The sequence below is a fragment of the Dreissena polymorpha genome, chromosome 6 (genome assembly GCF_020536995.1).
Source record: "Dreissena polymorpha isolate Duluth1 chromosome 6, UMN_Dpol_1.0, whole genome shotgun sequence".
Classification (NCBI taxonomy): Eukaryota; Metazoa; Mollusca; class Bivalvia; order Myida; family Dreissenidae; genus Dreissena; species Dreissena polymorpha.
This window is the reverse complement of record NC_068360.1, coordinates 35,676,553-35,690,474: the sequence shown is the minus strand read 5'-3', so window position 1 is coordinate 35,690,474 and position 13,922 is coordinate 35,676,553. Positions and strand designations below refer to the sequence as shown.

The window sequence follows — 13,922 nt, the reverse complement described above, 5'->3', positions numbered from 1 at the left end:
ATTCCGTCATTCTGTCATTCTGTCCCAAAACTTTAACCTAACAGTTAAGTTTTGCAATAAGTTTTGAAATATTGAACATAGCAACTTGATATTTGGCGTGCATGCGTATCTCATGGAGCTGCACATTTTGAGAGGTGAAAGGTCAAAGTCATCCTTCAATGTCAAGGTCAAACAAAAAAGCGGCGTATTAGGGGACATTGTGTTCCTGACAAACATATCTCTTGTTATTTCATGTAAAAGGTAAACTATTGTCTTAGGCATCAAGACTGAAAGATAAGCCTCGTCAGATGCGAGATGAGTTTTTACATGCGGCTGAGCTGTACCTGGAGTGTAACAAGCCTGCAAAGGCTGCACTGTGCTTGCAGAATGCCAAGGAACGAGGGCTTGCAGCTGAACTCTTTGAAAAACTTGGGCAGGTATGGTTCATTAGTATTAAAGAAGCTACAGAAGTAAAATTGTTCAAATGTTATGCCCCCACCGGTTCCTTTCCGATCAATAACTTGAGAACGGATTGACCAATCGGATTGATACTTATCATGTGCATTTGCCTTTGCCAGTTGATGACCCCTGATGAAAATTGGGTTAATTAGGTCAAAGGTCAAGGTCGTATCACGCTAAGAGAGAGCATTGTTTCCTATCAATAACTTGTGAACAGAGGGACCAAATGGATTGATACTTCCCATGTGCATTGGCATAAGACAGTAGATGGTCCTTATTGAAAATGAGGTCACTAGGTCAAAGGTCAATGTCACTGTCATACTAAGTGTGAAATCGTTTCCGATCAATAACGCGTTAACTGATTCACCGATTGGCTAGATACTTTCCATGTGCATAGGCCTTTAACAGTAGATGACCACTATTGAATTTGGGGTCACTAAGTCAAAGGTCGCGGTTATTGTCACAAGCGTCACATTTATATGATAAGATTGACTCTTATGGTCAGTTTTTCTGCAAACAAGTCTGTGTCAGGGTCCTGTTAGAGGGGGGGGTATCTCTTTCCGACCGCGGAGCTCTTGTAATGTTAATTTTTTTTTTACAAAGACCAAATGGTAGTAAAACTTGTTTGGCAGCTGTTTTGAAAGCAATTTTGCGGATGCATATCTTTTGCTTTTTTGGTTCTAAACCTGAAAACCGTTGGATCGGAATTGATGGTTGAACACAGGTACACATTGATAACATGCAACATCTGAAATATATTTTCTATAAAATTGCGAAATTGTTTCCAAAAAGACATTCGTAATGACTTTTGAAATTATTTATTTTTCGTTTTGTTCTCTTCTCCACAATTCTTGTTATACGATAATAATTTCTTCCCGCTATGTACAATACCATGTTTTTTTGAGAGTATATTCCACAAACTTAGTTTATGAACAGTACGACAGAGCTGCAGACATCTACAAGAAGATGCAACTACCTCTGGACAGCAGCAGATGTTATGAACAGAACGGAAACTTTAACGAAGCTATCAAAGTTCTGTGTGATAATGAAAACTTCGATATGGCCATAGACACTTTACGAAGATACAACATCAAAACTAAAGCAAGTATATTGCGGTTTGTTATTAAACTTAAGTTTACTTTATGAACAACAATATGGTAATGTTTGTGATAAATTGAATGGCATATGGTTGTGATGTGATGATTTATTACTGACAGGATCTGAAACAGAGAGGATTGCTAATCCCAATATCCCTGATTGAAAATCGACCTGATGCTGCCTACACTGAGGAAAGGCTGAGTCATAGGTTTGTTAAGTTTTAATTGCGTATAAACTTTGTAAGATTGTTTATCTTTGATATTTTCAAGTCCAAATAAGAATGTGGGTCAATTAAGTCTGAACACTAGGTCATCGGGTTAAACCATATTACCACTTTATTGGCAGCATTTAATACTCTTACATAATTGGAATGTTAATCTTTACAATATCTAGGCTGAACTTGAATCTTGGTAGTTTGAATTAAGAAACCAGGTAACAATTCGTATAAAAACATAGTTACCTTCCTAGAGATCACACATTTAACTTAATGATTATGAAACACTATAAAACATGGAAATAATTTTTTTATTTACAATAAATTATGATTTTGAATTTGGGTCACGTTGGTTCAAATATTTGGTCCCCATGTAAATCTTACGAAAAACCAAGTCGAACAATCTAGACGCCTTATTTAAACCTTAATATTGATACAACTTTTTATCAGATTGGTAACATAAACAATCAAGCCGAGTTCGAAACTGGCTAATGACCAGAACGTAGGTCAGGAGGTCAAATCCTAGGAAAAAACTACCGCTATAGAGGCCACATTTATGACTCAATGTTGATTAAAATTGGTAAGAATGTTAGTATTGATACAATCCTGACCAAGCTCGGATCTTGGTCACGAGCGGGTAGATTGAAGGTGACTTGGTCACACTTAAAACATTCTTAGCAATCCAAGCGCAACATTTATGAAACGTGGTCAATGTGTATATTTTGACAATATTAAGACCATATTTGAGTCTGGGTCAAGTTGGGTTTAACACTAAAGCACCAGTCAAAGTCTGCGATTTGTGTCTACAAACTATGTTAAGCGCTTGAGGTTTTTCTTTGATTTCTTGTTAGAATATATTTTACAAAAAAACACCATTAGCAGACGACATGCCGGATGCAAACCCATATCGAATTTCAAGGACACACTTTGAGGTGAAAGGTTAAAGTTTGCCATTCAGCCATCTTGGCCAAAACTTGACTTTGTATTTCATTATGCAATTATTAATAACTAACCACATATGTCCACCATGCGAGGATGATAAGTCGCCTTTAAAAACTGTTTACCTCAAAGGTAAAGGTCAAACTTAAAGATCGATGGTTAAATATTGCAATACAAACAGCATGTTCAGAGTTTAACGGCATCATTCTTCCTGCAATTTTAAAATAATTTACAAAAACTATTAACCATTTGGAGATGTTTTATCTCTTGGCCCAAGACTAGGTCTCACTAAATGCAAGAGGACAAACATGTGCATGGTTTAGCTTGTACAATAGTATCAAGCATTTTTGACAATTGGCTCGACTAGTCGTCGATAGGCATCTAGCTTTTTTTTGTCAGCCTAACGGTCAGTCAATTAAATAGTTTTATCATTGTTGTTAGTATGCCCTCTTCGAAGAAGAGGGGGTATATTGTTTTGCTGGATGTCGGTCGGTAAGTCGGTTTGTCTGTCGGTAGACAAACGCCAGCTGCTGGAGCAGTATTGCATTATTGTCTTAGAAGAATAAAGCTGAGGTCAACGCCTTGGAACGAAGTTCGTTTCCGATCAATAACTCGTCAACGAATTGACCCATAGCCTTGATACTTTCAATACGCGTTGGTATTGTAAAGTAGATGAACCCTATTAACATTGTGGTCACTAGGTCAAAGGTCAAGGGCACTGTCACAATAAGTCGTCAACAAATTGACCGATTGGCTTAATACTTCACAGGTGCATTGGCCTTGGGCAGTTTATGACCCCTATTGAAATTTGGGTCAATAGTTCAAATGTAATGATCACTGTGACATTTAGTGTAAAATTGGTTTCCATTCGATATGTCATTTAAGGATTAAGTGATGGGTGTCAAGGCCCGGTTGGGAGGGGGGGCATCTGTCTCCGATCGCGGAGTTCTTGATGATTTCGAATCAAATCCTCATGTAATATATTAGAGATAAATTGTGTGGTGATTCATTCAATATATCAATCGACAGATGAATAAAATATCAGTAAATTGTTAATCTTAATAGGGCGGCTAATTTGTACCATAAGTACAAAAAAGAAAACAAGATGATGGAAGCTGTTGAGAAATTTAAAGATGCCAACGATCGTGTCCAATTTCTAAAAGACAGAAACTACATTAACAACGCAGCAGAGATATTGGCTAACTCAGGTAATGTTATATATCCTGGTTGATATATAATGTTTAATATTTTGTACTTGTTCAACGTATTTTAGTTTATTCTCATATATCATTAGGTGAGTAGTACAGATGCGAAGATTACCTCACAAGTATAAACAAGTACCTCAGACGTATTTACCAGTAATGTATTATATATGTTCTGTTTTGTATATTTATAGGAAAGATTGAAGAAGCGGCCGAAATGCTGTTCACTTATGGAAAAAGAGATGAAGCTGTTATAATGGCAAAGAAAACAGAAGATGAAGCAGTGATTGGCAAATATCTCCTCATGAAGTGCAGATCTCTTCTATACGATAAAGAAAAATCATCTACAGAACTTGGAGAATCAAATTTGATAGTTAAAGATGCAATACTCGAAACAATAGAAATGTTTGAGGCTTGTAACGATTTTGATGGGCTAGGAGCTGCATGGATGTTGAAATGGGTATTGTCGAAGAATACACAGTGTATTGAACAGGCTATACAGTCTTTCCGAAAGTCCAAACCCTTTGAAAACACAGCTGGCATAGTTGAATGCGCGCATTTGCTTGTAAACACACAAAACCTGAGTCTTGAAAACTTGGAATTATGTATAAAAAGTATACACGATTTGTTTAACGTGTGTCATGCTCTGCTGTTTCCAAACTCAACTCAAAATTTTGACAGACTTAAGAAGTTTGACAGTTTTTATGGCTTCAAACTTTGCAGTGGTGAGAAATTTGCTGTACATCCAAAGGAAAGACCACCTTGTCTTGACATTATTCAAGATCTCATTTTTTCGAAAATTGAGAAAAAAAAGCAAGTTATAGAAGTCTCAAAAAAAGAAGTTCGTACTATTTTAGCTGTTGTCCTTCTTAAAAGAATTCCGCAATGGCTTGAACCAATTTTTTTGCGCATTCAGGTTCTTAGGGAGGAATCAATGCTTTGTGATTGGTTCAGATTCGATATGCCTTGTACTCTTGGAATGAAATGTAGAAAGCTTCATCGCCTGCAAACAAAAGACGATTTTAGCATGTTGATAAAACTGGACGTTTTGTGCATAGAATGTGAAAGCCATGTCCAAAGTGGAGCTTCAAGCTTGATTGAAAAGAAGTGTCCAGCTGCAGTGACATCAATTGTAGAAGTGTTTGTTACAAATAAGGTGGACAATCTCTACGAAAAGTATAAAGGCTGCTTCTTTCTCTGGAATGATCTTATGCCAGTCGATGGACATCCAAATCTTATTGGGAATGATAGTAAAAAGCTGACGGAATACATTTCAGGAAATAAGGTTAGAAAGCAACTGAAAGAGTTCTTACAAGGGCAATGGAAACACGCATTAGCTTGTGACAAAGGTATGCTGCTCAATAGCCAGGCTGTTAAAGAATCGGAAGTTTTCATGCGCATTGAGTTTGGCTACTATCTTTTCCGATTTACAACTGGTAAACACCAGTTTGAAACATCACCTTCATCAAAAATGAGACAACTGGAATTTCAGCTGGATTACGAAATAATAAAGGAAGGAAGACGCTTCAACCAAACGCATTACACACTCATGGTTTCGCCGGACAACAATACCATGAATGTCGAGTGTACCGCACGAAGGTTTATCGATTCATTTGATGAACTTTTGAAGGGAGATGTGCGGGAATCTGTTGAAAAATTCACGAAATTCATTATTCTTTCTAGCAAAAAAGATGTTGCCGTTCTTGAACCGTGGGTGTTCATGATGTGGTTGGAGTTCTTCTCTTCGTTGGCTTCCCTTATTATTGCGAAATTGAAGGGTCAGAATTTTGCAGATTTCCTATGTGTTCTTCCAAACAACTATTTGAAGCCTCATGTTTTTTGTGGAGTCAACCATTCCGTCTGGCCTCAAAATAATTGAAGCAATTCAGAGGTTTCAAACAAGCTACAAAAATATACCAAACATGATTTCAAGAATGCAAGAACGTTTAAAATGTATGGCATTTGCTGTTGCAGGATTTTGTGATCATTTACCGTTGATGGAAACTTTATTGAAGAAAAGTGTAGATGATCCCATGATGTTTGGTTGCATTGAAAGACTTTTGATTCTGGACAATGACTCTGGTTTGTAACATTGGCAAAACTGTTGAAATAGTTAATGAACAGTCGTTAATGAATATGATGACCAAAATTAAATTAGAAGACAATGCACCATTGCGCCTCAGAAGAACACTGCAGCGTTTGCAGAATGCTACAGGAATAGCAGATGTTGCTAATGTACTAATGGATTTGTTGAATAATCGACAAAGATCAGAGCAATTACTGCTATGCTCATGGAAAACAGAAAATAAAATTCTCATTCTTGCAAAAAGTGCCCTTAAGACTTCAGCCGAAATTAGTGGAATGTTCGATAACCAGTTCTTCAATGCTGACAAAACATTGAAAGCAATGAAACAAAACAAAGAAGGCTGTTTTAACGTTAATGAAGACAATGTCGTAGAAACGGACTATCAACAGGAAACTGACGTAGAGGATTATCAGACTAAAGAGGAAATTGAAAAAAGTCAAAGGGAAAAACAAGAACAGCAACTACGAGACACGAAGGAGCGGGCTGTCACGACTATTTCGCGTTGGTATAGAAAGATACGCGATAAGAGGCATGCCAAAAAAGATACAGACACCTCATTTGATTCAAGTTTTGCTGGAATAAAAGTTGACAATAAGTCCTGTGGTATATGCGGTGTTTATTTCGAACAATTGGTCACAAGTATACATGACGGTAAATCAAAAGAAAATGCGATGCATTCTGTTAAACATATGCGTAAGCGTAATGATATCACATCTGAAATGATGTTGCAAGTACGTAATGAACACATGGCTACCAAAGACCATCAACGGAACTCCATAGAATTAAGAAATTTCAAGAAAACTTATCAGGAATCCATTGAACCGAAACTAAAAGAGATAAAAACGTTCCTATATGATTCGGGGTTCAGACTAGTTGACCAGTCGTATGTAGAGAAACATTATGCACAACATCAGATGGACATACAAAGACTTCCAACGCTTGTAGCCCAAATAGAGAAAGAACTTCAAGTCAAGATCAACAGCAGATTGTGGAAGCATGAGGGTTTAGTTGACATGAAATTAAAAGAGTTGGACAATAATTTCCGAACTGTAAAACCGTACATTGAGCTGATTCAGGATAAACTTAGACAGGTAAAAATGTTAACTAACAATATTTATAAAACGTTAAATGGGGATGTAATGTCAAACAGAGAGAAGCCCCTCTATTTATTAACAATAAAATAAAAATATTTTCCTTATTAAGATGCTTTTTTTCGTCTTCGACCACACACACACACACACTTTTAAATGTTTTTAATGTGGCTAATTTGTAGATAATTATCCAGATAATGTAGAAAAACTGATGTATCTAAATGTTTTTAAGGAAAATGAAGAGAAGGCTAAACAAGCTGCTGCTTCGAAAATTCAAAGAACTGAAAAGTGTGAGGATGAAACAGAGGATATACAAGAAGTCGTTGAAGAACCTAAAATGGAACCTAGAAAAGGTCGAGCAAACAAGAAATCAAAGAGGAAGCGTTAGCCGATGTTTTTTGATTTGCATCGAAACTACATGGTTATGTTAAACTCTTGACCGTAAAAATATGTTCATGTATGTAAGCTATATTTGTGTTCTTTCATAAATAATTTGATATACTATCCAAAGTGACCGGTGTGTTTTATGTGTACATAGTAATCGAATATTATTTTTGAATTATTTTGTATGTAAGCACGTCAATGTAAAATGTGTTTTATTTCGTAAATATTTACATGTGACTTGACTTGTCCGTCAGTACGTACGTCCCGAAGCTTGTGTTTTGCACCTCCTGTTTAAAACCTGGGTAAATATCGCTCAAATTTTGACTTTAACGAGCTTAATATTCATATGATTAGTAAAAAATCAATATTGGCAGAATAATGGCCCTTTGCCTGTTTGTCGTGTCCCAAAACTTTCCTTTTCAAATCTTTTTTAACTATTTGGTTTACAGTTGGATGTGTAGACGGTTTTAAAGAAAATAATTTATGGTGTTACGTTTTTTTGCAGAGTTATGGCCTTTCGTGTGTTTATCATGAGAGAATATATAGTTTCTTAAAACACTTATCTACTTGCTTTAATTACTGGGTGAATATCTCAGCGTTGAATGACCTGAATGTGCAGGTAATCGTAAAGAAAGGAATTTCGGCGGCGACTATATCGGCAGAATAATTGCCCTTTGTCTGTATGTCCACATGGGAAAATATAGTCCGGCAAATGCGTCTTTTTCAGCGCCTAACTAAATTGCCAATAGCTAAAACTGTTACATATGATCAATGTGAAGATGATTTTTTGAAATTGTATGGCCCTTTTGTGTTTTCCCCTGTAGAATGTACAGTAAATTGTTCTTTGTCGTAATATGTGTTCGGGGGCATTAGTGCCTGTGACACATATATAGTTTAAAACAAATGATAATGTTTTATTAAACATGTCCTCCATATCGTAAGCTATGTTTACACAATTAACTACCGTTACTATGTGACGTCAAAGTCGGTAATGTTGCTCAGTTTACACATTAAGTTACCTTTAATTTGCGACTTCTTAATCAGTTATATTGCTTTGATTACACATTGAACTACGGTTATTATTTTGACTGACGTCTTGATATGTTATGGTGCGCTGCTTACACGTTCAATGTCCATTACTATGTGATTTCCTAACACGTAATGTTTCTATGTTAACACATGGAATACCGTTAATATGTGACATCTTATATTTAATGTTACTGTTAATACATTGGGCAACTGCTAATATGTGACTACTTAATATTTTAAACTGTTCTGTTAACATTTTGAACTTCCGTTACTATGTGACTTTTGTATCTTATGTCGCCCTGTTTACACATTTAAATACATTACTATGTGATTTAATTTTTTGGATGCTTCTACGCGTTCACTTTGGGAGAGTTAGTATGATCATGGGTAAAATTTACACATATTCTCTCCACAAAATATACATGTGCCTTACAATAATAATGATCTCTGCTGTTAAGTATTACTACTATTGCAAAGGGGTCTGCCAACTTCACAACGATTTTCCTGGCTTTTATCTTTATACACGAATATATACAAAATAACATTACGATGAAATATGGATACTTTAAGCGATCTAAATCGGTTGCAGCGTACATTGCACAGTATATTTTCTTTATCTCATTAAACTGTTGCAAAACGTGAACGAAAAAAACGAATTAAAATATCAGAAATAATCGGATATGGCACTAATGAAATTCACTGAGTGTCGTGGAAATGTTTTCGAACTATAACATGTGACGTTTTGTATTTTTAATTTTACCATGTTTTCACATTAACGTGAGTATATTTCTGTGATATTGCTTGTCTTGTTGTATATAAATGTATGCATAGTGTTCGTATGGTCAAGGACACAACATTTAGCTCAAACATTCCACGACGTATGTGTCTTATGATATTTTTTGTTGTTAATTATTACTGATGTTGCATTTGGATCTGTCGAATTGAAAAATTACGTCAGTTTTTCTGTTTTTAAGCTAATCAGAGTAGTGTGGTGTGAGTCGTATTTCTCCCACTTTCTGCAAAGTACTGCTGCAAAATCTTTATCAAAAACTAATTGCATGAACATATTTTGATTTGCTTTTAAGCACTCGAGGCGTGTCTATAAAGATAACATGTTTGTATAAAACTTGTGTCATAAACACTTCAATGTGGACAGTTTCATTGTAATAAATAGAAGACCAACGTTTGTTAGTACGCTCTGGATTAGGTCTTGAAACCTGTTAACTTTATTATACGGTTATAAATAATGTGTGCACTTAGGGGAACTTGACTTAATTTTTGATTGCTTTTTTCTTGTTTGGTTTCTTCATCAACTAACAATTTTGCGTAATAATAGTACATGTATTTAGTTTATTGTTACCTACTACAACACAAAATTAACAATCTTGATGATAAACTTTTTTTCATTTTGTTAACCAGGTTTTCCGAAGGAAAAAACTGTTTATTAGATTGGCGAATGTCGGCGGGCGCGAGGGCGGGCAGTATGGCGGGCGGGCGGAAGAAGCTTGACCGGGCCATAACTTTGTCGTTCATTGTGAGATTTTAAAATCATTTGGCACATTTGTTTGCCATCATTAGACGGCGTGTCGCGCGAAAGAATTACTTCAATATCTCTATGGTCAAGGTCACACTTTGAGTTCAAAGGTCAAAATTGCCAAAATGAGCTTGCCCGGGCCATAACTATGTCATTCATTGTGAGATTTTAAAATCATTTGGCACATTTGTTCACCATCATGGGATGGTGTGTCGCACAAAATAATCACGTCAATATCTACAAGGTCAAGGGCGCCACGACTAAAAATAGATTTATTTTGAAACAAAGGTGGTTAATTTCGTTTGTTCAGTTCAAAAGTTCAGTTTGAGTTGTCTCTCTTTATCAGAATGTTTTTCTCAATGAAAACCTGGTTTTGTGACAATTTTGTCCCTTGTTCTGCGTTGGTTAAAGTTGCATTTAGTTGACATATAAATGTACTATATATGTCTTGAACAGGGATTCCTTTGGAAATGCTATGTTCTATGGTGCATGAATTCTGTTTCATTAAACATAAAAGCAACTCGTGTTGTGGTTTTGCCTTTGACCCAGATGTATATACCAACGTTTTGTATAAATTACGTTAAATATAGTCTTTCGTCTTCACAGTTTCGGTAAAACCATGCAAATGAGTTCATTTCCTTTTTGTTTTCCAGTATAAACAGCGGCTGATATTACGCATGTCATGATAAATTGTGCGTGACGTATACGTAGGTAACATCATATGTGCAATGGCGCGTGTTTGTCTGTTCTTAACGGTTACTTATTTCACAAAATTAAACAAGAAACGTTCATACAAATTCACTCAACTTAAAGTTGGCTTCTCTGTAGATTCTAATATAACCTTTTTGGCATCAATACAAACAAAAACATTTAAATAAAAAAATAAAAGTTTGTACATTTAATATTAACCGTAAAATAAAATACAGTCGAAACCCGATGGCTCGAATTTCCGGTTGGCTCGAACTCTCCTCGAAGCATCGATTTTTTATTGCTATAAAATCATATAAATTTCTGTCGGATGGCTCGAATTTTCGAGGGTCGAATGATCGGATGGCTCGAACTGTTTGCACAGTCCCGGTCACAATTTGCAAACGTTCTTTTGTTCTTTTGGCTCGAACTCGCTGCTGGTCGCATAAAGCTAATAATCGATAAGAAGCTCTTGATTAAAGGCAAGCCATAATTGCAAACATGTCATCGACTCAATCGTTAAATGGTTTTAGCAAAAGATAACATTTTGTATAAAATACTTGCGTTCGTTTGGTAATTTCAGTATTATTAGGGCTGGAATGGCTGCATCACACTATTTACCATGTCAACTTGATGGACTAGAAAGCGTTGTATCTATACGATCATAAACAAAACACATAATGACCTGATGTTATTATCAAAATAAGGAAGCGAATAAATAAGTACATGTAGTGCTATTCAATATTCAGATATGTGTAGTGCTTAAGCATGCATTTTTACGTGCTGCTTCTTACATGTAAATGTAACATGTGCTACGTTTTACATGTGCTATGTGCTAAAACAACACTTCATACAGTGTAGTCCAATCGAAACACGTAAGAAATCACTTTTTCTAAATAAATGTTTTTAACTAAAAGAATATTGGTTTCACAAGCATCAAGTATGATTGAACGATTCCGAAAAAAAAAGCAAAAGCCTCCAGAGAAAAACGATTGTCTACAATATGATGCTTATATATTCATTTTTCAAAGATGTAGTTAGTTTCACTTTATCACCTATCAATTTATAACCAGCATTTGTTTCCGATTCCGAAAAATAAAGCAAAAGCCTCCAGAGAAAAACGATTGTCTACAATATGATGCTTATATATTCATTTTTCAAAGATGTAGTTAGTTTCACTTTATCACCTATCAATTTATAACCAGCATTTGTTTAATGCTTGGGAGAGCATTTATCTACATAAAAGCAAGCATGTTAACATCGTCTTCTTTGATTTCAAACGAAAATATACCAGGTGTAATTAACAAACCAAATTTTAGCAAAGTTGCATTGGCTTAGTACTCTTCTTTGCATAGTTTTGCTTATTTATACAAACGGCTGTCGTGGCGCCTTCTCTTGAATAGAATGATAAAAATTACTCGAGCATCTATGCATGAATTATGAGTTAATTTGCCGACAGTTTACCCCTGATGAAATTCCGAAAAACGTCATTCAATTCTTACAATTACCCATAATGTGCATTTACTAATTATATTCAAATACCAATCGATTCCTCCTTAAGAACGTTCCAGTATAAATATCTGATGAACATTGTTCCCAACAACGAAAATCTGTTTAAATATGGCATTGTAGAATCTAGTCTCTGGGATTTATGTTCAATGTCTGTTGAAACAAATATGCATTTGTTTTGGAATTGTCCTAATGTTCATATTTTTGGAACAATATTGAGACATATATAAAAACTCAACTTAGCATTTCTACTGATTTCAAATTGTCTTATGAATGTATTTCACTTTGTAATATTTTTATCAACAATAGGAACTGCTCAAACTATCAATTTTATTGTATTACTAAGAAAATATTTTATATTTAAATGCAAATATATACGATGTCCACCAATTGTTGAAAGATCTTTGGAATATTTTAAACACAAAATAAAAATCAAAGAGATAATCGGAAGCTGGAAGGGTAAAACTAAAAAACATACTCAGAAATGGAATAATTTTGTAATTTAATTCTGTTTTCTTTAATTTCAGGAAAAAAAGAAGATAAATATGTTAATATTTCTACTTCATATGCTTTTCTACTTGGATACGTTTGTTTCCTTTATTGTTCAAAACATACCATCTTTTTTCATTTCCATTTTCATGTATTCCATATGTTTATATATATGTACTTTTCTTTTTAATTTGATTGTATGTGCATATATTACGTAATGAATAAAGTATTTGAAATGAAAAAAAATGTTAGCTTCAATTGTTTAAATTATAAGAGCCATAACATACTTTTTTCGCTGGCTTACGAAACGTCTAACTTTCGATTTCACTTCGTCAAACGGGCGAACTAAACCATGAAATCATTTCAATAATGACGAACGAAAAGTAATGTCGCGACATTATCGCAATAAAATGACACTATTTAAACACTTGTTTATGACAAAGTAGTATGGATATGAATATTTATAAGTTGACTGTAATACAAGACTTACGCACAAGTAACGTGAGCGGACTATCTGATCAGAATGCAGCGTTTAATTGAACATGCAAACAAATGCCATTATAGCTGATCATAACAGAATCGACTGAAATGAAACCTTTTTCAAGATGATATTTTCATTTTCACGAATTTGTATTACTAACTATTATTGATTCTCTTCCATTACAAGTTCTGCTCAAGCAACTCTGCCAAAAGCGACACCCGCGTTGTGAGAAGGTTGGTCAATAGCTGCATTCACTAAGAAGTCTACATTTGTCTGTCAACTTATACTTACACAGCTGTAATACACACATACATTGCGCTTCTGTCACCATATGCAGTTTGCTTTTGAGAATAGTGCGCAATGGACCGGGTTGATTGATAATTGACCCTTTCAGTGAATACATTTCCTGTATGAACTTTTGAATATGATCATGCATCTGAAAATGAACAATTGAAATCGGCCTTGAACAACTTGAAGCTTGAAAAAAGATAAATATCCCTCATTTTCAATAGCCTTGCACCAACATTAAAGATTAGACAAATTCTTCTTTTTCTATAAACATTCTTTTCTCGACTTCAAACTTCAAAAATCTTGTGAACGAATCCATAAAGTTTCTCAAACTTTTCGAAAAATGATTTTTTTTAAATACCTTTATCAACAATCTCATCGCAAATGTTGAATATCGCAAATAGTTTTACCCATACTTTTAACCCCAAGTTCTTTAAGTTTCAGTGAAATCTA

General features: G+C 34.9%; 1 protein-coding gene across 1 annotated transcript in view; it reads left to right on the top strand.

Moving 5' to 3' along the window:
• LOC127835581 (TPR and ankyrin repeat-containing protein 1-like) overlaps positions 1-10,535 on the top strand; it is a 99,542-nt gene extending 89,007 nt beyond the window's left edge. The window contains 8 exon segments of the mRNA XM_052362017.1: positions 258-416; positions 1,375-1,539; positions 1,656-1,744; positions 3,755-3,897; positions 4,086-5,761; positions 5,763-5,960; positions 5,962-7,068; positions 7,301-10,535. Coding sequence (XP_052217977.1) covers positions 258-416; positions 1,375-1,539; positions 1,656-1,744; positions 3,755-3,897; positions 4,086-5,761; positions 5,763-5,960; positions 5,962-7,068; positions 7,301-7,456 — 3,693 coding nt within the window. The 3' untranslated portion in view covers positions 7,457-10,535.
• Positions 10,536-13,922: the final 3,387 nt, after the last annotated feature.